Here is a 21,783-nt window from a genome sequence, read left to right as displayed (position 1 = left end):
TCCAGCTTTTAAAATTACTCCTCATAAAATTTGACCAAGCTATTTAGGGGTATTAGTAAGAGTGGTGGGGAGGAGTGGCATTAAACTTGTAGAAAATAGTGTTGGATACCTTGAGCAGTAAAATCCTTTGATCTTCTTGCAGTCTCTAATTTCCTGATTGTGGCTGAATGTAGAAATGATGGACAAAGTTTCTATATTCTCATTCAGGTGATAAAGGAAGTTTGGTGAGTTAGTTTTTTTTTTTTTTTTGTTTTTTTTTTTTTTCACTGAAATGAGCCCTTGTTGATTTGAATTCAGGTTGAAAATACCAGAGTGTTGATCCTGTATGTTGTACTTTATGAATGAGTCATGAGTCTGTTTTATACTATCTGCTTGGCAGACTAGTGCAGAAGCACAATATGAAAAGTAGGATCTAAACCAAGCATTTCATTAAGCAAAGACTTTTGTTATTGGCTTTTCAGTATGGGCCATTAACCTTCATGGACACTACTTTCTCTGCAATGAAGTTACTATTTTAACACCATTCACTATTTTATGCAGTAAAAGATATAACTACATAAATTTTATGGTAAGTACTATAAGGACTTTGGAAGGGAATCTTGAGAGAAGTGCTGTGTCAATAATGACTTGTTCATCTCAGTAGTAATAATAGAAACCTATTGTTCATCACCATCCAGACTTATCTTCCTATTCAGAATTATCTACAGAGAATAATATCAGGTGAGTATTTGTGCACAGAACCTCCAGTGATGATGCCTTCCTGGTAGTGTGAAGATACTAGAGGCAAAGACATAAAACCTATTTCACAGTGCCCAGAATGCCAATAGAAAAGAATTCCCTTCAATTATCCAAATGAATTGGCAGATATATTTGGAAGCTCCTAGATATATGACATAGATTTAAACATATTTTAAAATAATTCACTTTGTATTTTTGTGATGGTCTTAAGAAAATCCTGCTGATGCAAATTAATAATAAGATTTCTAGCAAATGTATTTTATCACTGTTATTTCAGATGTACAGGTATTTTTTCAGGATATTTTTGAGTAAACTTAATAAAAAGAAGTAGAAATAGTTCTGACATTTGTTTACCTTTTGTTGTCTGCCTTTTGTTTACCTGCATTTCGTACAACAGGTCAGGTGTATGAAATGTTTGTGTGAAACAAACTCACCTTTCAATGAGGTGATTTTGTTTTCATCACTCACTTCAGTGACATAATTCATGGGAATTGCATGGGCCTGACAATTTTTTACCCTCTTCCCATCTGATTCAGAGCTACTGTTTGAAAATTCAGACAATAGCTGCAACATATTGGTGCTCAAAGCTGTATGGAGGACACAGCAGTGCTGGAGCACTTTTACAGTTATTGAGCTGTTGACTTTTGAGGGAAATGTTTCAATGCTGTTGTAGTTCTTGTGAACAGGTGGCAGATATAGCACATAGGCATGGCTAGTGATTTAATAGACCAGGTAATTTCAGTAGGTACATTTCCAGTAACTGACAGTGAATGAAGAAGCTATTAATTTACTTACATTTCTCTACAAAATGCAAAAATCACATGGTCAAAGTGTTTTTAACTTCTGATGGTGGTTGTCATTACTGTAGCAGTCTCCTCTTCTAAGGTTTGCCCAAAGAAACCGGTAACATGCAGTTGGAATTGGATGTGACTGACTCCTCATTATGTGCCACTTGCTGACGAGGGTGTGTGTATTGTCACATCTTCTCACATGTTTGCCATCAATTCTCCATCATGAGCTCCAACATGCTGCAGCCCCACTGTATTTCTTAAACTCCCTTTATTTTATATTGAGCCACACAAGATAGAGCATATACCACTGTTGTCTGGAGGGCTTTTTTTCCTTCCTAATTAAATTTCAAACTCTTTTTTTAGCATTTGCATTCAGTTTTGTCACACTTGCAAAGCATGCCAACTGCCCCAGTGAGTTGCAGCCTCCTGGCAGCCGAGGTATCCATGTTTGGTCATGCACCCTAAAGTTTTTGGCAACGAAACATTTTTTACATCCTAAAGAAGGATATTCAACTGTCATTTGTGCCAGAGAGGGTCTCACTGTGTGCTTGATAATTAGAACCTGGCAAGTGTTAATGCATGGTGTTTGTAGGAATGCACAGAGCCTCAGAGGCCTGAGCAAGGATGAATTCCCTGTTAAATTGTAGTGCATGTAAGAAAGGGATGAACTTCCCAACAGCACTGGGCTGCACCAAAGTACTTCCTGCTGAAACAGAAAAGCACATGCAAACCAGAGGGTCCCCTGGGCTGAATATGGCAAGGATTTACCTTCTGCTGAGGGTCTCTCCCAGGCATTGTGTGTAGTGAGGAGGCTGCTGGTTCTTGAAAGGAAAGCACCAAAATTAATAGTAACAACAGCCAGAGAAGCAGATTCTCTTACAAAACAGAAATCTTTTCTCTTCTGTCCCCCAAGAGGTCATGGAGTGGCTACAAGTGCTTAGCTTAATCAGAAAGACTCTTTTGGAATCCTCACTGGAAAAATGCTCCTGTAGTGTTAGCAGGTGGATGGGGATTGCAAAAGGAAAATTCAGGTTTAGTGTCAGAGCACAGTTCTGGAGTGAGAGACTGATTTCCACTGGGCTGGTGTCTTTTGAGTCAATAAAGTTGTTCTGAGTTCTCCCTGCTGTCTGTGAGATCACAATTTCTTGTAAATGTTTTTACTAATCAGTTTGGCACAATCCTAAGATTTCCTGTGTCTTTCTTTCATGCTCGGAATACTCAGTTCATGACCTGCTTGTTAAAAAGAATGGAAATTGGAATTTTCAGGAATAGATGTTTTGCTTAGTGAGTAAAAAACCTATTATGATTTCCATTTCATTTATCTACTATGACCTTTTCCTCTGATATAATATTATGGCTGAATCCCAGAAATCAAATTCCCAAAGGGTGAGTTTCATCTTTAGGTATAAAATTATTTTGAGGACCTTTTGCAGTTTCTCATATGTACTGTTTTGCCACTGCAACCTCATAATTTATTTACATAAGGCATGTAGGTCTCTTCTTCATGACTGATTTTAACACCAGAGACAGAAAATTAGCAATATGCTAAGCCTTAGCAACCCAGTGGTTCTGTGTACCATTTTCCTTTGTTTTGGAAACCTTTGATATTGGTGGATGTATTAAAAATCTTCCTTAATTGAGGCAAGTTACTCTCAATGGAATAAAAATCTTCCTAAATAGAGGCAAATGACTCTCAATGGTTGAGTTAATAGTGCACTCAAAAAGTTGGTGTAAAATCAACAGGAAAATTTCTGTGGGGTGAGATATCCCTGCCTATTTTTCAGCCTCTTGGCTTTTGTTTAGGGTATCTGTTATGCAATGTTTTGGCCATGGGCCCCATCCACTGTTGATATTCCTGTGGTGGGAAGCCTGCCAGTGTAAGTCAGCTGCAGATCTGCTGCAGTGTGTACCTGGTATAATCAAAATTACTAGGATGAGCATGGGAAGCTTGTGATTCTGTTGACCCTTTCATAAATGCAATATATAGCATCCCTGAGAAATCATGAGAAGTAATCAGAGGAATGTGTTACAAATCTGGTATTTAAGTTCAGACTATCATTTGACTGTGTGTTATGCTGGTTTAGATTGAAGAGCCTGGTATTAACAGTGGACTGTTTTAAAACCTCGGAGATTTTTTACTGACTTTTCAGGGAAATCCTGAAATATTATTGGAAAGTAAATTAAATGTAAATAATTAGAATAAAAATGGATCAATCTTGTGACATAGCAAAATGTTTTCATTCTTAGCTGCTATTTTCAATGCATTTTTCACAGAATAAAAGAATATTTAGGGTTAGAAGGGACCTCTGGAGATTGTCAAGTCTGATTTTTTCCCTGAAATATACTTGGAGGTAAAACTGAGTATATATATTTTTTGTTAAGAAGTAAATGTGTCTGGAGAAAATGTGTTTTGATGTTGAGTTTTCCTGATATTTTGAAATGACAAGGGCATATAAATACTGTTTTTAATCAGTTGAAATTACAGAATTAACTAGGTCAGAGATCTTTGAGATCATCAAGTCTAACCTATGACCTAACACCACTTTGTCAACTAGGCCATGGCACTGAGTCCCTCAACCAGTCTTTTTTAAAACATCTCCAGGGCCCAGCTTAGACTGTGTCCTCTTGTCCTGTCTCTGGTTCCCTGGGAGAAGAGGCCAACCCCCCCCGGCTCAGCCTGCTTTCAGGTGGTTGTAGAGTGATAAGGTCTCCCCTGAGCCTCCTCTTCTCCAGGCTAAACAACCCCAGCTCCCTCATAGAACTTGTGTTCCAGACCCTTCACCAGCCTTGTTACCTTTCTCTGGACACATTTCAACATCTCAACATCCTTCCTAAACCGAGGGGCCCAGAGCTGGACACAGCACTCAAGGTGTGGCTTCACCAGTGCCGAGTGCAGGAAAGGAATCACTGCCCTGCTCCTGCTGGCCACACCATTGCTGATCCAGGCCAGGATGCCATTGGCCTTCTTGGCCACCTGGACACACATTGGCTCATGTTCAGCCTGCTGTCCATGAGATGCTGTGCATTGAAATAGTCTTGAGTGAGTTAAGTACAAAATGTTCCCCTGAGATAAGACTCTGGAGAAATAATTGTGAAGGATCTGACTTAGAGAGGCGCAGGATGGTGTGTATTGCAGTGTTTGTGGGATACTCACTAAAATACACTTCATGAAAGAGAACTTGTGAATTCAGTGGGATACATCTCATTTAACTGGGAGGAAATGTGTGGGGCAGGCTCCTCTTGTTCCAGAAGAACCAAGAGCCCCATGGATTTTTCTCACAGATACAAAACACCTCACAGCCATGAAACGCAGGATGGATGACCCTGAGGGGCACAGGTTCAGGTAATTGAAATTTCTTGTGAATTGTGACTGATTAGGGACTTGGATACCAAACACAAGCGCTGGCATCCTTGCTGGATCACGCAGGTACTCTTTATGATAGCAAATTTCCAAGCTTCAAATGCCACCCCAACTCAAGAATTGTAAGGCTCTGCATGGGTAGAGCCTGTGGTTAGGCAAGAGGCTTCCTATTCAAACAAACTATGCCATAGTTGTTGACAACAAATATTTGGTATCTTTCTCTGACGCATTTATGACTAGGAGGCTGATTAACTGTGTGTTTGATTTATTGCTGCACTCTCTATTTTTAGATTTCTGAGGTTTTTTCCCCTCTCCCCCACAGTTTCACAGGTTGCTCTTCCCATGTTTATCAGAAAAAGCATATGGACAGACTTGTCAGTTTAACAGTGAATGTGAGCAGTAATTCTAGCACGAGGAGTTTAACATATTACAATAATTCATTTTAATAACATGTTTATTCAGTCATGACAACAACTATAAACATAAGTACCATTCAGCTCTTTGCCAATATATGAACTTACTAACATCAAATCTTACCAGAATCACATATTCTTACAGGTGTCCCAGACACAACATTAACTTTATTAAGCAAAAGTTCATAAATAGTAAAAATGTCCTCTGTTTCACATTGCAGCGTTCCTTAAGCATGTACGTACAAGTTTGGAGTAACTTCTCCAAATCTTTGTGTCATAAACTTCCTTAGCTGTTTTAACAACCATAGAGATGATTTTTTTTGCCTGCAGCAAAGCCTTTTGTCCTTGAGCAATCTACAATTAGTATCACTCTCAGCAGACATGAAAGTTCATTTCTGAAATGAAAGTGGTGATGAAACACAATACAATATTATCTGCTCAGAGCTTGCCTGCACACTCTGCCCTCATTATAAATCTTTCAGTTATAACACAGTCTCCTAAAGAACAATATATCTCCCTAATATCAGTTCTTTATCTGCATTACCTCTCTTTGAAGATCTTAAAATGCCTGGCCTGCAGCAATGCAGATATTATACTTAGGGTGGAGTGTGTTTACAGTCAGTTCTTTTCCTTTTTAATATTTACACAGTATTTCTTAAGGTTGCTACAGTTTATGAATCATGTACATTGACATACGTTTTCTGAAATGTTCACAGTGCAGTATTTTGTGGCCTAACCAAACTTTGTAAATGTCATTAAAAATAAACTTTTTTTTTTTAATATAAAAATAGAATACTTTATGTGTTTACACCAGCAAACCCAGTTCTATTCTATTCTAAACAAACTATACAGTAGTATGCACAGAATTCCACAGGAACGGAAATGACATGTGATGTTTGCCCTAAAGTTATAGTACTCTTCCCTAATGAATATAAGTTTTATTTACTATCTCTTTTCAAAATTGTTTCTCTGGTCATAACATAGCATTAAAAGTAGATAATTCACTGGGTTGTGTGATCCAAGAAGAGAGTAAAGAGGGCCTGAAGCCATTTCTTCTTTTGATCAGTCTTCTCTGCTCTTCAGGGCTGGTATGAAGAAGTTACTGATATGCCTGTGATGGTGGGGTCTTTTTAGGTCAGGGCAGCCTGCAACACCTCTGCTCCTTGCTCACCTTTGTTAGGAGCTCTACCCAAGGGTAGGTGGCAGAGCTTCAGCTGCTCACCAAGTGACTCACCAGACAGCAGCCTTCAGGTTTTAATTCCCAGAGTGATTCACTGTTTATTGAAAGAAATGGAGGCTTTTCATTTTTCAGCAAGAGATCTGTTGCTGTAGACTGTTTGACTCAAATAAATGACTGAATGTTGGAATAATGTTGACACTAGGAATGCTTTAAGCTAGATGATTTTCCCTTTGTTTTTGTACCGTCTGACTATACCAGAGAACTGGTAAGACACAGAATCAGAGAATCATAGAATGGCCCAGGTTAGAAGGGACCTTAAAGATCATAGAGTTCCAGCCCCTCTGCTGTGGGTATATTGATTAATGTTGAAAATTCCAGGGATGGGGCATCCACAATTTCCCTGGATAACCTGTTCCAGTGTGTCACCACCTTCACAGTAAAGAATTTTTCCCCAATATCTAATTTAAACCTTCTGTCTTTCAGTTTAAACTCATTCCCCTTTGTACTGTCTCTACATGCCTTTGTAAATAGTCTTGTTCCATCCTTCCTGCAGGCTCCCTTCAGGTACTGGAAGGCTGCAATTAGGTCATGCCAAAGCCTTCTCTCTTCCAGGCTAAACAATTCCAATTCCCCCAGCCTTTTCCCACTGGAGAGGTGCTCCAACCCTCTAATCATCATGGTTGATGATTGATGTCCTTCCTGTAATGGGCCCCAGAGCTGGATGCAGCACTCCAGGTGGGTCTCACCAGAGTGGAGAAGGGGCAGAATCCCCTCCCTTGACCAGCTGGCCATGCTCTCTTGATGCAGCCCAGGCTGCAATTGGCTTTCTGGGCTGGGAGGGCACTTGGCCTGCTCATTGCAGCCTCTCATGCACCCCAAGTCCTTCTTGGCGGGGCTGCTCTGGATCTGTTCATTCCTGTGGTGATACAGGGGTTGCCCTGACCAAGCTGCAGCACCTTGCCCTTGGTCCTGTTAAAACTCATAGCATTCCCACCAGCTCTCTTCTTGAGCTTGTCCAGGTCCCTCTGGATGGCATCCCATCCTTCAGGTGTGTCAACTGCACCTCTCAGCTTGGTGTCATCTGAAAATGTTCTGAAGGTGCACTCGTGCCCTTTGTCTGTGTCATTAATGAAGATATTAAATAACGCTGGTCTCAGTGCTGACCCCTGAGGGACACCACTTGTCACTGATGGCCATTGGGACTCTGAGCCATTGACCAATGTCCTCTGGATGTGCTGTCCAAACAACTTCTTATCCATCCAATAGTCCACCCATCAAATCCATCTTTCTCCAGTTCAGAGAGGAGGTTGTGGGGGGCTGTGACAAAAACCTTAGAGAAGCCCAGGTAGATGACATCTGTACACCTCCCCTTGTCCACTGGTGTAGTCACTTCATCCTTGTAGGCCACTAGGCTGGTCAGGGAGGACCTGCCCTTGGAGAAGCTGTGCTGGTGTCTTGAATTCTGGTGAAGAACTGCTCTGTCCTTCATGTGCCTTCATGACCTTCCCAAGCACAGAGGTGAGGCTGACAGGCTGGTAGTTCCCAGGGTTGTTCTTTGTTCTCTTCTTAAAGATAGGTACACTGGTCCCTTTCTCCAGTCACCTGGGACTTTCCCTGGCTGCCATGACTTTTTGAATATCATGGAGAGCAGCTTGGTGAGTGCATCAGCCAATTCCTTCGGAACTCTGGGATACATTTCATCAGGTCCCATAGACTGATGCACATCCAGATTCCCTGGATGGTCATGAACCTGGTCTTCACTTACAGGGGGAGGGGCTTTGTTCCCCCAGTCCTCATCCTGTTGTCCATCCTTTCCAGAGGTGTGGGAAGAAATGATGCCATTGAAGACTGAGGAAAGTCTGAGGACTGAGGGAATTCTGAGGACTCAGACTTCTCCTCATCCACTAGCACTGTTTAACAGAGAGGGAGCACCTTCTTTGGCCTTAGTTTTCTGATTAACATACCTGTAGAAGCCTTTTCTGTTATTCTTTGCATCCCTTGCCAGATTCAGTTCCAGTTTTGTCTTGGTCTTCCTCACCCAGCTCTTACTCATTCATACTTTTCTATACTTATTTTACTGCACATCATTTCTTGATTTTGATTTCTGTTAAGACACCATGAGGCTGGCTATCTTGGCTTCCTAGGTTCTTAGAAACCTTGTTGATGTAGTTCAAAAATCCGAAGTTTTCCCCATGTGGGATGAAAATACATTTTAAACTCTTGTAATTTTCATTGCATTTCTTGGCCTTTTGTGTGAAAACCATTTCTGCACTGTTCGTTATCCTAAAGTACATGCACAGTAACAGTCCTTCCAGCCATACTGATTGATATTTTACTTCCATGGCATTTGTTCTTGGGTCTGAGCGCACATTAATGACAGTTTGTGGGAACTAACTCTGGAGGGTAGCACACCACATTTCTATTTGGTAAATTGATGGCGTTCTCCAAATACTTGGAAATTACTGTTTATGGAATCCTGTATCCTTAAACAATATGATATTGTGTCCTTGTACTAGTGCAACTTGGGCAACAACATAAACATGTGCAACAGTGTTCTCACAAAGACTGGGCAGTAAAAACTAGTGGACAAAATGTTTTGCTCTTTGTTCATACAATGAAGAATGGATTTTCCTTAATTTCAGACATACCCGTCATGTGTCAACATCCATGTCTGTGTTGTCTTGTGATGACAGAAGAGAAGGATATGGAGCAATGGACTTGACATTGACATAAGTAGCATTGACATGAACATAGTGTTCCCCAATAAAAGTGGAGAAGATTGTTGATATTTTTGAAACAAGTTCAGAAAATGCTGGACGCATCTCAGGTTTTGGATGCCAGCACTTCAGCATGACTTCATACCTGCCATTCAAATAGAAGAGGTGCTCAATTATAAAATCACATAAAAAGAAAAAACCCAACTCTCTCTTTCCTCCCACAGCCTCAATTACTATAGCAGAAGAACCAGCAGGATTTGCAGAAGCCTTTGCAAACGATTTACTTACAGTGGATCAGGGCAGTATTCAGGTTGCAGCAGCCTTCTTCCTTGTAGTAAGTAAACAGTTATATCAAAAGAATTTACATCAGGATAAGGTGGTGCCCCTCGTGTCATAAGTTCCCATAACAATACACCAAAGGACCACTAAGAAAACAAAGAAATAAATAAGAAGTTAAAGGGTTGGAGGGCTTTACATTCCTGTTTTAGAAGATGGTTTGACAGATTTAAGCATTTAACTGCATGGATTTTCCCTTTGAAAAGTTGTTTTACTGCATTCAGCTTTCTTTTAAGTGGGCTAATAAATGCTGTAGGGACTTGAGGAGCCACTTAAATACGAGCCAAAGAATCTCAACTAAGTAAATGAAAGAAAATAAAAGCCTATAGGCCTGCTACTTTGCTGGTATAAATTGGCAAGACTTCTTTTGAGGTTAATGGAGCTCTGCCAGTTTACATGAACTGATGATCTGACTAACTCTGTGTAAATACCTGCTGAAGACAATATACATGGTGAAAATTCTGTGCATCACAGGTCAATCTGAATCTGGATTGAAAAGAGAGCTAAAATACAAAGCAATCCAGCCAATGACTTCATTGTAACAATTTTTTCTTCGTACATGGCCAGGTAATACTTGAGATTACTGTAGGCAGCCAGACTAGACTTTTATGAGTCTCCAATTTAACCTGTTCTGTCAAGCTTTCCAGAGCCCCTCCTATAGCAGGGTTCTTGGCTTCTTGGAATGTCCTTAGTGTCCCTTGGAACAGGGTTTAACTCCTAATTCTTTCCTGAGCAGTAACATATAATCAGGTCAACAACTTCTTGCTTAGTGATTGGGACAAATACACTTTCTGGATGTAGAAAGACTCTTGTTCTTATGTGAACAAAAGCTAGATTCACATATCAGTTTTCATTTGGAGCTGTTCCATTAATTAAATACTAGAAAGATGCCTCAGGCAATATAAAAGAAATAAATAGGTGATACAAATATGTTTGTACATTACCACATCTGACTTTGTTGTGAACTTCTGAGTTTGTAAACTTTCTAAAGCCATCCATTTCACTGGCAGTTTAGCTCCTGTTTTATTGTGTACACTGTAGTATTCTTTGTCATAGACATCTCTAGCAAGACCAAAATCAGCAACCTTGACAGTGAATTTTTCATCCAACCTACAGAAAAGACAAGAGGTATTATTTGCAACTGAGTGGCAAAGATTTACCGTGTTGGTGGATTATAATGACTGACTTGCATTTTTGAGACTGTGACTTTGGATGGCAGTACTTTATTTGGCATCTATGAACTAATGTAACACTGAAACAAAAGTGCAGCAAAGCATATTTGACACGCATTTAACACAGTGAATGAACTCAGGAAATTACTGATATTGTTTTGATAATACAATTTGAATTACAGCTATTTTTAAACAATTGCTATGTATAAAAAGATTTTTGCTAATAGCCTATACATCCTGATTGAGTTCTACATCATTTCTTCCACAGCTGTTTTTTCTTCTGTATCCTTAAAACCTGCTCATTTTTATTTCCAAGTTAATGCATCACCTTTCCTACTTACTCTCAGTTTTGATAAGGAGGGATCCATCATTATCTCAGTGACTGCCTTTATGTAATAATGTACTCGTGTAACTAAGGATGAGTTTAGTGTGTATTCTGGGAGAAAATTATGGCATAACAAAAGTTCTGTTGGGGTACCAGCTCAGCCATACCAGAAGACCTCCTTAGCCTGGTATTTGTCCTGATAAGTGGTATCATTGTTACAAACAGACAGAGTGTGGATGTGGGCATTTTCAGGCCTATCCTTCTTTACAGGTGCAGACCTAGTCACAGCAAGCACTTCTTTTTGGGCTTCCTTACAGCATCACAAGGTCACAGAATGGATGTGGCTGAAACGGGCCCCTGAAGATCATTTAGTTCACCATAATCTCTCCTACTCAAAGCAGGGTCTGCTACTACAGGTTGCTCAGAACCATGACCAGCTGGGTTTTGAATATTTGCAAGGATAAGGACTCCACTACCTCTCTGGCAACCTGGGCCAGTGTTCAGTCATCTGTATAAAAGTGTTACTATGTTTAAATGCAATTTTCTCTGTTTCAGTTTGTGCCCACTGCCTCTTGGCCTGCCCTTGGGAACCACTTAGAAGAACCTGGCTTCCTCTTCTTTAAGTCACCATATCAGTTATACATATGGATAAGATCCCCTTGAACCTTCTCTAGGCTAAATGATCCTGTCTTTCTGTGTCTGCACATGACATTTCCTTGTCTTGAATTTATGAGGTTTCTGTCTGGACAACTCTGGTCTGTTGAAGTCAGTGCATGGGACAGAACCATCTGCTGTATTTACTGATGTTGTAACTTAATCTGATGAAGGGAGTAGGAGGAACTTTGATGGATCAACAGGAAACAGTTTATGCCATAGCAGGTTCCTGCACCTCTTCCAGGATAGTGGAATAGAGTATATAGTCCCTGAGGACTATATTTGCAGCTGGCTTCCTTTCTGATAGACATCACCAGTGCAGCAGGGCCTGAACTGAGCGTTGGATTGCACATGGCCTCTGGGGACAGTGAGTCTGGTGGCTGCAGCTCTCCAGGCTCTGAAGTGCTGATCCCTATAGGAGTATATTCAGTGGTCATGTGAGACACCCTGAGAGCTGCTCCTTCCTCACCCAAGGAAGAGACAGCAGGCCAGGGGGAATGTCCCATTGCCACCATTTGGACTTTGATTAGATGAACTAGGTCTTTTGTTCAGAAACCCAATGCATTTCTTCTTAGGAAATATCAAAATCTGCTTGTGGCTTTTTTTTCCCCATCTCTTTAAACAAACCAATACCTGCAATAAAATGTTCTTTTTCAGAGGCTGTTCAGCTGCACAGGTGTGCAGCCTTGAAAGAAGAGTAAGACATCTTATGTCACAGGTTAATGACCTTTTTGCAGCCAGAGTTCCAGTTTATGATGTGCTAAAAATAAACTTTAAGGCTGTGCCTCATTAATTCACAACATCAGTGATAAATCAGCATAATCATATTGGCAAATCCTGTATCAGTTTTTCTTTGTGGGAACAGAACTGTCTGGCTTCCCAGACACTAGTAAGATTCTTTGAATAATAATTTGTGTGCCTGTTTGAGCCAAAGCAAGCTCATACTCATGTAATGAAAGACTATTGTCAAGAGGTCTCACTGGTGTTTCTTTGTGTTCCTGTTTTTCTCACCGAGTTCCCCTGTGTTCCTCTCCCTCCTGGTTAGGTGTGGCAGCAGAGACATACTGCTTCTGAAGAGGCTGGGTGGAAGCACAGCAAGTTGAGGCAACAGCAGTTTAACTTCCCTTAGGAGATGCCTTTTAAACTCTAACCAATGATTTTGAGAGGCTACGCTTTCACCTCAGCTTTCTTATTTCTCACACTCAAAAAAAGCTTATGTGTTAGAAATGAGCCCTTAGCAAGATGAGTAGCTCATCAGCATGCAAGACAAACATCAGTATAATTGCAGAGCAATGAAAAAACCACCATCTTTTTACTAAAAAATAGCAGAATCCTGGAAATTTCAGTTTATCTCATCTCATCTCACTGTTTTACACAGAAGAGTGTGGTAATGTGGCTGAAAGTAGACCTTTGTACTTACATACAGTTTCTTGCTGCCAAATCTCTATGGACAAACTTTTTACTTGCAAGGTATTTCATTCCTTTTGCAACCTGAAGGCCAAATCCAATTAAATCTTTTACTGTTGGATTCTGTAAAACACAAACATTTATGATAAAATTAATGCAGAAGCTTAAGGATTGGAGAGCTTTATGCTGTGGCTCTAGGTTTTATCCACCTCTCCTGCCACCAGAATGATCAAGAACGGTTGGTGCTTGTAGTGAAACTGGTTTAAGTTTAGGTCAGCTTCTTACCCCCAGTGAGAAAACACACTATAAGAAAACAAAAGAGCTGACAGTGTCCAGAAGAGTAGAGTTTGCAGCATACGCAGCATAACCTGACCTGAGAAGTGGAACAGTATGCTGAAACTTCAGCATCACAGATGATACAAAAAATTCACACATGTGGACTTAAGGATGATAGCGTGTAACTCAGTAGAAGGTAATAACTGTGAACTTGGAGCTCAACTGTGGTCATTATTCTATTTATTTCAGGAAGGAACATGGCACTATTTACAGACAAGGGTCCTGGTGCTTGTAGAATGAAAGAAGCTCAAATGGGAGTGGGTCCCAGCCTCTCAAAGCTTAACTCCTCCAAAAATTTGTTGAAATTATTTTTTTAAATTGTACTGTCTATTGATGATTTCTGTAAAAGCAAGGAAAAAATCCCATGGGCTCAGAAGTAACTTTATATTGTTCTAACACTGTGAAATAGGTTAAATACTACAGTGTTAAGTGGGCTTGCACTGCCTGAGGTAAGATTTGTGGTCTCCTACTTGAGAGAAAGCAAAGAGGCACATTTGAGGAATCTACAGTCTTTCAGTGGAAATGGGGAAGACTGCTGATAAAAGAGTATACATAATTTGTATAACAGCTCCTGTTTTTCTTTCTTAAGATAAGAAGAAAAAATACTGACAATAAACGTACTGTGACATGAGCTGCACATGGAGTTCCCTTACCTAGGAGCCGGAAAAGCAGATGCTGATGACTGGCACTGCTGTGCTAAAGTCAACAGAGATGTGCCAGTTTAACCAGAAGATGATTGAGCCCCTGGACGCAGATCTCATAAACACATTTGTTTATAAAGAGGCTTATGGATGGGAAATGAGAAATACTTATTGCTGATAATTTCTGGGAAACATTCTAGAGAGGAATTTGAGGGGGAGGGGAAGGAGTGGCACTGCTGCGGCTGGGCTCGATGCCAGACTAAGCAAGTGCTAAAGGTTAAGGTGTAGGAACAGCAGCAAGTTACAGACGTAATGCAATTATGAGAGCCTGTAAGTGTTGGAGCAGGGCGTGGCCAGACTTGCATTACCCTCCACACCTCACCAGGTACTTACATGAGTCTCATTCCTAATGAAGTTTCGAAGATCTCCATGTTTCATGTATGGAAGAACAACTAATGGGGATCCTTCATTGGGCAAACAGATTCCCAGGAGTGACAGAACATTGGGATGAGTGAAATCTTTCATGATTATACCTTCTTTCAGAAACTGAGCTACTTCTTCCAGGTCTGTAATTCCTGAGAAATCCAGTCATAAAGTCAGTTAATTAAAAGAAACAGAAAAAAACTAGACTTCATTTCTCTACAGCATGTCACTGCACAACAAAGTGATAATGAGAGACTACAAACATGCTCTCCACCTCCCACATTAAAATGAGGTTATGTGCATTGGTTTTCCTACAATGACCAAATACAGGTTGTTGGTAATGTTGATTTTGTTTCTCCATTTCTTATGTTAAATGATTTAAAATTGAATAATAACACTTGAGTAAAGTCCTAAATAAATTTTATACTATCTTCCTGGTTTTCCAGCAGCTTTGCCCACTCTTCAGCAGTTTAACCTCCAAACCCGAATCTTCAGTACTCAGTAGAATAAAAAAGTAACACTACCTTTCCCTTATTTTCCATAGTTGTTTTCTTTGTAGAGGAAATATATGGAAATTTCATTTGATTTAAAAATATATGCCAATATATTGTGGTAATTTGGAGTAATTGGAATTGCTCCAACGATAAATCTGATTCAGCTGCAACTAAAGATCTTTGTTTGTGAATCTATACTTCACTGGAATTTATTGGTTCACCCCAGTTATCTTTGGAGTTAATAGTAATGTCTCACTATTAAACATGTAACTCACTATTCAGTGACTTCACAGCACAATGAATTTTCCTGCTATCGTTATCCAGCAATGTCCCATGGTACACACAGCCAAAATGTCCTGTATAAAAAAATGACCAATATTAGCTTTAAGAAGTAAAATTAGCTTTCTGGTATTTTCCACTGGGTAGCAATCATACTGTAACAAAGTGATCCCACTCCATTTCTATCCAATTCCCAACATTTGTAATATACACTTCCTAACTAACATATTAAAATAAATGGAATCAGACCATTACATAAAACCACCATTCATAAAATCACCATTACATAAAACCACCACTATATAAAACCACCATTACATAAAATGAAAACTCTACTTGCAGCATAATTGGTGTTTCTTGACCTAAATGCAGAGTATAACTAATGACGAGGCTGGCGCCACAAATATTTCGTGTTCTTGCAATGACTAAGCATACGGAACCCACGTCAGCCCATTCCCACCATCTCCTGTGACATGGGTGTCAAAGGAGGATGCCTGGAAGGCACAGGGAGCAGCTAGGAGCAGACATGACCCCTGGATTGGTGGCTCCCAGTGATCTGCAAGCCCATGCTAAGCAGTCCGCTGGACTGTACAAACTTGATGCATCTGATGGAAAGGACAGCCACTCTGGGGTTACAGTGGCTCAGGTCTTGCTGCTCCATGGAAAATGTTGAATGTTAAAAGTGATGTGCTGGCTGTGGATGGTTTGGGAGTTGCTCTACTGATCACAGACTAATGACACCACTTGGCAGTTTTTTTCTGTGGCCTAGTTCCAAGTATAAAATATCACTAAAAGATGATGAACAAAATTTGCCTTCTTTCTCATGGTCTGAGCAGTGAAATGAATTGCCAGGGACACAGAAATCCTGTGCTTTCCTGCCAAGCAAATGATGTTGTCTACCAAAACTTACTATGAGAAGTCAGGTTTAGCAGTTTGGGAAACAGGGAAGTTTGAGCTCCAGGTTCACACATTAATTTCTCTAAACCAAGTTATGTACGTGCAGTTGTGGCTTCCTTCACAGATGAAATATTTACTGGAAAGTTTTAAAATACTAATATTTGCAGTTAGAAAGCATAATTTTTTTTTTCTTAAGTGTGAGCTCTACAGAGAATAAGACTATCTGATTAATTTTACTATGTTCCAGTCATAAGCTCTGGTCAGAGCTCAGTTTGCTTTGCTTTTGGCTTGAAGTAAAATTAATCCAAAGTTTGTTTTATAAAAGCAACTAAAATCCCATCAGACCACAGATTGCTTGGAGCCTGGGCACAAATCCTAAAGCTTGGATTGGGTGTGTCTGAAATATTTTGGGGTTTGGCCCATTTCTAGTTAGAAGGGAGAAAATTTAAAATGGTTAATTATCTCAGTGTCATTCCAGATATTTTTCAAGATTTAAAAAGGGGAAATTACTTGGATTTTTCCAAAACAAAAAAGAAAAGAAAAAGGCCCACCCTTGCTTAGGGGATGAAGAAGTGTAATACATAGAAGTGAAACACACTGACTGATTTGTGGCTCTTGTCCTGCAGAAGAGGCATTAAGAATATAATTTATAGCCAATTTTTTATCAGTATTCTGATACTAAACAAGAGACCTCTCATGCATGATCTGTAGAAATACCGAAATACAGTTTGTACTTTGGTTACTAATAAGTACTCAGTCATACAGAGTTTAAAAATGTCCCAAACAGAAATACTGGCTTGGGCTGTGAAAGGTAAAGGGAGCTTGCTTATGAAGATGTAGAGGAATAGGAGTGATGAGAGAAATTTAGAAAAATAGGAGACTTGCTAAATCAGGGACAAAACTAAGGGGAAATGAATCAGGAGCTACATATTTCTGCAGCTGGCATGAGAGGAATGAAGTGATATGAAGAGCATTTGCTGGGAGGAAACAAGGTCAGAGGTGGTGGAAACTTGAGGAGGGAAAAGGGGTGTGGGCATTTCACCTGGGCCATGGGGACTTTTACTGTATGCACTAATGACTGCAGGAGTCTCCCGTGTCATGTAGCAATCCTGACAGACAATAGGCTCCAAGTTTGAGGGCACTTGTGTTCCTGCCTCAGCATCCCCTGCCATTTAGGTGTGTGCCTTAGGTTTCACACAATACCCTGTGGCAGATTCACCCCCATACCACAGCCTCACAGATCAGAAGCCCTGGCTGAGCTTTCTGTAGCCTGGAAAAGGGTGAGAGTGAGGCACTTGTAGGGGAACCAGCAAGTCCATGAGTTTAAAAGAGCCTCATTAGTTGGCAGACTCCTTCCTCCTGATGGTGTCTTCTCAACTGATCAGATGCACTGACTTCAAAGGAGAGCCCCTTCATTCCCTGCTTGATTCAGTACATGGTATGCAGTGCTATAAGAGCTGAAAAGCTTGAAAAAAAAATCTCTGTATGGACCCCTTATTCAGAATGGGTGTGCAAAAAGAGGAGCAGTTTGCAATGTAAGAGTTGCAGTACCCACCTCTTCCTATGACTTCATTGAAGTGCACAATCAGACTGTCAGCACCAATAACCACGTGCTGCACTTCTTTGACCAGGTCGGGATTTAAGGCACTGATGTCTATGTGGACATTGGTCTGGAGAAGTGGACTGGCTAAATCTGAGTCTCCACTAGACAGAATCGGGGAGAGGTCAGAGTGAGGATACTGGGCAGGTCTGCATGATCCATTCTGAGACATGCTTGGAAACTGATCTGGAAAATGAACAGAAACTGTTATAAACCTTTCAAACTTCTCCTTGAAAAATGAAGAGTTTTATTGCATTGGTAAGAAAGGTTTGATTTTATCAGTTTGGAAGTGGCTTGGCTTTACGGAAGTTTTGGTCACAAAGGGAAAATTAAAATATGCCTTGGTAATCTGCCAGCCTCCAGGAAAACCATGTCACTAGAAACTTATGCTTGTCTCAGCTCTAATTTTAAGAAAGTAAATGGCAAAACTTGCACTTTTCTGAGGGGATGGAATGAAGCCTTGTCACTTCTTGCCAAAGAGAGGTTATAGCATTTCTAGCAATTGGGAGTAACAAGATTAAAACAGAAAAATGACAGCAATATGGGAGGAGGTAGAGAACAATTGAAAACATGAAGCTTTTTATTATTGTCATGCTCTAATTTGGTAGGGAACTTTACACTTCACAAAGGTTTCCAAAGTGCTGGTGAGTAGCTGTATTTATCCAATGGTAAATATTCAACCAGGGAAATGCCTAGAGGTGATTCATTTCCTGTAACTGCTGAAGATATTACAGTTGGTGCTACTCATGAAAATAACATGAGCCATCTGATACAGCAGAAACTAAAATATTTCAGTAAATCCAGGAGTATCTATTTTGAGATTTTATCAACAGCATGTTGTTCAGGTATTTCAAATTGGTTTTGTTTAAAACCCTTTCCCTAGCATTTTGTGTGGCTGAATGAAAGAACTATGTTTAGTTTACATCAATTTGAGTCTGGAATGATTTCAGTGGAGTTGATGAGCTGAATTTGGTTCAGGGTCAAAAACAAAAAAAAGAGAGTAAATTTACTAATAGAAATTATCAGATATCTTATTACAAAAAGTAAAAAAAATATTGTACAGATGTTCCTTATTTATTCCTGCATAAAACTTGTGGAATTTTTATAAAGTGCTTTTATCACTCTGGGAGCTGAGATATACTCTGTTATTTTATCTAGGAGCAAAAATACCAGCTCTTACAACTTACAAATGAGTTTATTTGTAACTAAAGGCAAATATCTATTTAATAAGCGCAGTAAAATAATCTAGCCATGGCCGCAAAATAATATTTACAGCTGCGAAATGTAAACCTGCATGTTTTCTAATGTTTCTTTTCTTTCATTCTTTGATAATATTGACATCAAATTGCTGCAGGATCATTAGATGAACACACACCCTTCTTGGATGCACTCTCCACTGCACTTTGCCAGTACACAGTGGCTGCATGACCACTGTGGATTTGCCTTTCACCAAGGATCTTTTCATAGTTTTGTCTCATGTACTACTTTCCCTTCTAACCAGTAGCACGGGCTTTTCTTTCCCTTTGGAAATTTTTCAATCAAGAAACTTCCTGTACAAGCTGGTGGCAGCAATTAAAGAATAATAGGGGAAAGCTGGGAGCAGGCCTGCGTCTCAGATAGCTCTGTGATCGGGGCTTGCAAAGGTGGAACAAAGATTTGGAGTTATTTCTGTTGAGTTGTATACAGCAGCACCTGAAATAGTACAAGACTATGTCTACACCAAGACTAACAATTATCTGTGATATCTCACACACCATAATGTGGTAACTCCTAATAGATAAAGGTTCTTTAATGGTAATCACAGAAAATGGTCTCCACACATGTTAAAGGATCTTAGCATGGTGTGACAAGTGTAGCAGAGTGCTCTTCTGAAGAATACCCACTTTAAGGTCACATTATTCAGCACAAAAATGTATTTGGTGTAGGATTATTCCCTGAGACTGGCAAAATGGCATATGGCATATGGACCTCCATTCAATTTGTCACAGTCTTCATATCCTTTTAGCTTAACCTTTAAAGTAAACATTTTTGCATTATACAATGTCCCATTTTACAGGAGGGGCATTAACAGACAAAAGAATATGAGTTTACAAAACTCCATGTGCCATGTCAGGCCAACAGAACTGCTTTATTATAACTGTAGGAAGTCACTGGGACACACTAAACCTACAGCCACTTGATGTTATCATTAAAATCAGCCTTTTCTGAGGGGATTTGGGCACGGTGCGATGGATCTTATGACAACACAGAAGCACTATATACACTAGCTCCTAATAACTTGTGGAGCATACTTATAGAGAGTTTTCACTAATTTTATTTTATTTATTCCTTCAACCTGAGTAAAAGTAAAAATCCTATGGACTTTGATCTTGGGAAGCACCTGAGAAGCTCAGTTAAAATAGCAAGCCTGTGAATACGTGAGAGGCCCAAAATTGCAGATAAATCAGATGAGAAACTGAAATTAGGATACTGATCAAAACAGCTATCATTTGAAGACATATGAAAATCAAGATGTGTAAAATATCCTCCATTCCTAATTAGAGTCATACCTTCTAGAAAAGTTGATCTGTAGTCTACAGATTCGCTTGAAACCATTTCTGTGGTTGGGCTTACACTCCTTGCACTCACCAGCCTGTCCAGGTGAGGAGTGTGCACTCTGCCATCATAACGAACTAGGTCACTTCCCAGATCTGGAGGGGGAGGAGAAAGCAATAATTAGAAAACCCTCATGTTTTCAGTATGCCAACATTGATTTATCTACTTATTTAAATTCAGATTTTCTGCTCTGCTGGGAAGAGGGTTAGGTTCTTGCTGTGGCAGATGTGCAGGACTTGATCTATTTTACAGTGCAAGATTTTCTGGAAAAAAATCTTGTGTTGAAGACTCACTCTTACCTATACTGGAAGATCAAAGACTGCTTTGAAGGCTCTAGGGGCAGCTTCATGGTCTGACTGTGACAGTGCATGAGGACAAGACTTGGTTATACACCAGCTCCCCTCCTCCTCCCACTTTACATAGTGTGGCTGCTCCCACTGGAAGGAAACCCAGACACAGGGGCCAGTGAGGAACAGAAGTCTGACCAAGTTCCTGATTTGGGGGAAAAAAAGACCAGGAGACTGCAGCACTCTGTGTCTTGCACAACTCCTGCACAGCCTGGATGAAGCTGAAGTACTTGTGATTCCACGCATGTCATTTACCCATCCCCTCTTCCAAAGCTGATTAGGGAAAAGAAGTTACTAAGTTTTCCTAATAGCTCAGAGTTCCTCAGAAATCCTTCTGCTTAAGGCATAACGTGGCCCTTCACCCAGCTCAGGCTCTTGCCAAGCACTGAAATGCAACTAAACATTGGGACTTGATTGTGAAACCTCTGCTGACAGGTTACAACAGGGCAATGCATGGCAGTTAAGCAAAGCACAAAGTTATGTCAGTTTTTAAAATCTAAGATAATAATGGAATTATTGGATGGGATTGACTATTATGGACCTTTAATTTGTTTCTTCTTCCTTCTCCAGAAGAAAACCATCAAAAAGATAAAAATTAAGATTGATGTTGAAAGAATTCCAGCAATTAGTCCCGTGAAATTCTGATCTTGCCGGATCAGCACTTTTCCAATAACTGTTGACAAAACTTCTTGCTTCCACTGAAATAACAAAGAAAAAATAGTGTAATGATTTCCAAAGACAAGTAAGAACTAGATTATTGGTACTAAAGTATGAGCTGATATGTCTCATATGTATTAAATCTTGATTTTGTGATGCTGTACTGCGATAAGAGACTGTGAGTGGAGAAATTGTTATATTGGTGTACATGAAAACAGAGCTACATGTTTATGACTCATTTCTCACCTTTAAGAGCTCTGGTAGTGACACGGCTCTGTATTTGACACACCACACACACAGCATGCACTCACATGCACTCTGGATAACAAGGTTCCACTGTTACCAGATGCTAATTCAAAATGTTATATTCCTACTTTTACTCATATGCTGCACAGAATGGGCCTATGGCTATATGGGCTG

At 40.0% G+C, this 21,783-nt stretch overlaps 1 protein-coding gene and 1 long non-coding RNA gene across 12 annotated transcripts in view; one reads left to right on the top strand and one right to left on the bottom strand.

Moving 5' to 3' along the window:
- LOC134417733 (uncharacterized) overlaps positions 1-21,783 on the top strand; it is an 83,173-nt gene that overhangs the window by 13,670 nt on the left and 47,720 nt on the right. For 2 of the 6 annotated variants that reach the window (XR_010027619.1, XR_010027625.1), the window contains 2 exons: positions 9,425-9,534; positions 11,304-11,565. The exons of 1 other annotated variant lie outside the window; for it this stretch is intronic. This is a non-coding gene — a long non-coding RNA (uncharacterized LOC134417733). Of the gene's footprint in view, positions 1-4,811; positions 5,146-9,125; positions 9,245-9,424; positions 9,535-11,303; positions 11,566-11,588; positions 13,113-21,783 lie in introns of those variants that run through there. 3 more of the 6 variants (XR_010027621.1, XR_010027624.1, XR_010027623.1) reach the window with 3 other exon arrangements.
- The window catches only part of MET (MET proto-oncogene, receptor tyrosine kinase), a 105,674-nt gene continuing 89,217 nt past the window's right edge, over positions 5,327-21,783 (bottom strand). For all 6 annotated transcript variants that reach the window (XM_063155310.1, XM_063155312.1, XM_063155315.1 and 3 more), the window contains exons 13-21: positions 21,248-21,404; positions 20,314-20,454; positions 17,720-17,950; positions 15,264-15,344; positions 14,465-14,646; positions 13,108-13,217; positions 10,481-10,646; positions 9,489-9,625; positions 5,327-9,345 (exon numbers count right to left, since the gene is read on the bottom strand). In XM_063155310.1, coding sequence (XP_063011380.1) covers positions 9,135-9,345; positions 9,489-9,625; positions 10,481-10,646; positions 13,108-13,217; positions 14,465-14,646; positions 15,264-15,344; positions 17,720-17,950; positions 20,314-20,454; positions 21,248-21,404 — 1,416 coding nt within the window. In that variant the 3' untranslated portion in view covers positions 5,327-9,134. The remainder of the gene's footprint in view (positions 9,346-9,488; positions 9,626-10,480; positions 10,647-13,107; positions 13,218-14,464; positions 14,647-15,263; positions 15,345-17,719; positions 17,951-20,313; positions 20,455-21,247; positions 21,405-21,783) is intronic.

The sequence above is a fragment of the Melospiza melodia genome, chromosome 4, assembly GCF_035770615.1.
Source record: "Melospiza melodia melodia isolate bMelMel2 chromosome 4, bMelMel2.pri, whole genome shotgun sequence".
Classification (NCBI taxonomy): domain Eukaryota; kingdom Metazoa; phylum Chordata; class Aves; order Passeriformes; family Passerellidae; genus Melospiza; species Melospiza melodia.
This window is presented reverse-complemented; position numbering and strand designations above follow the sequence as displayed.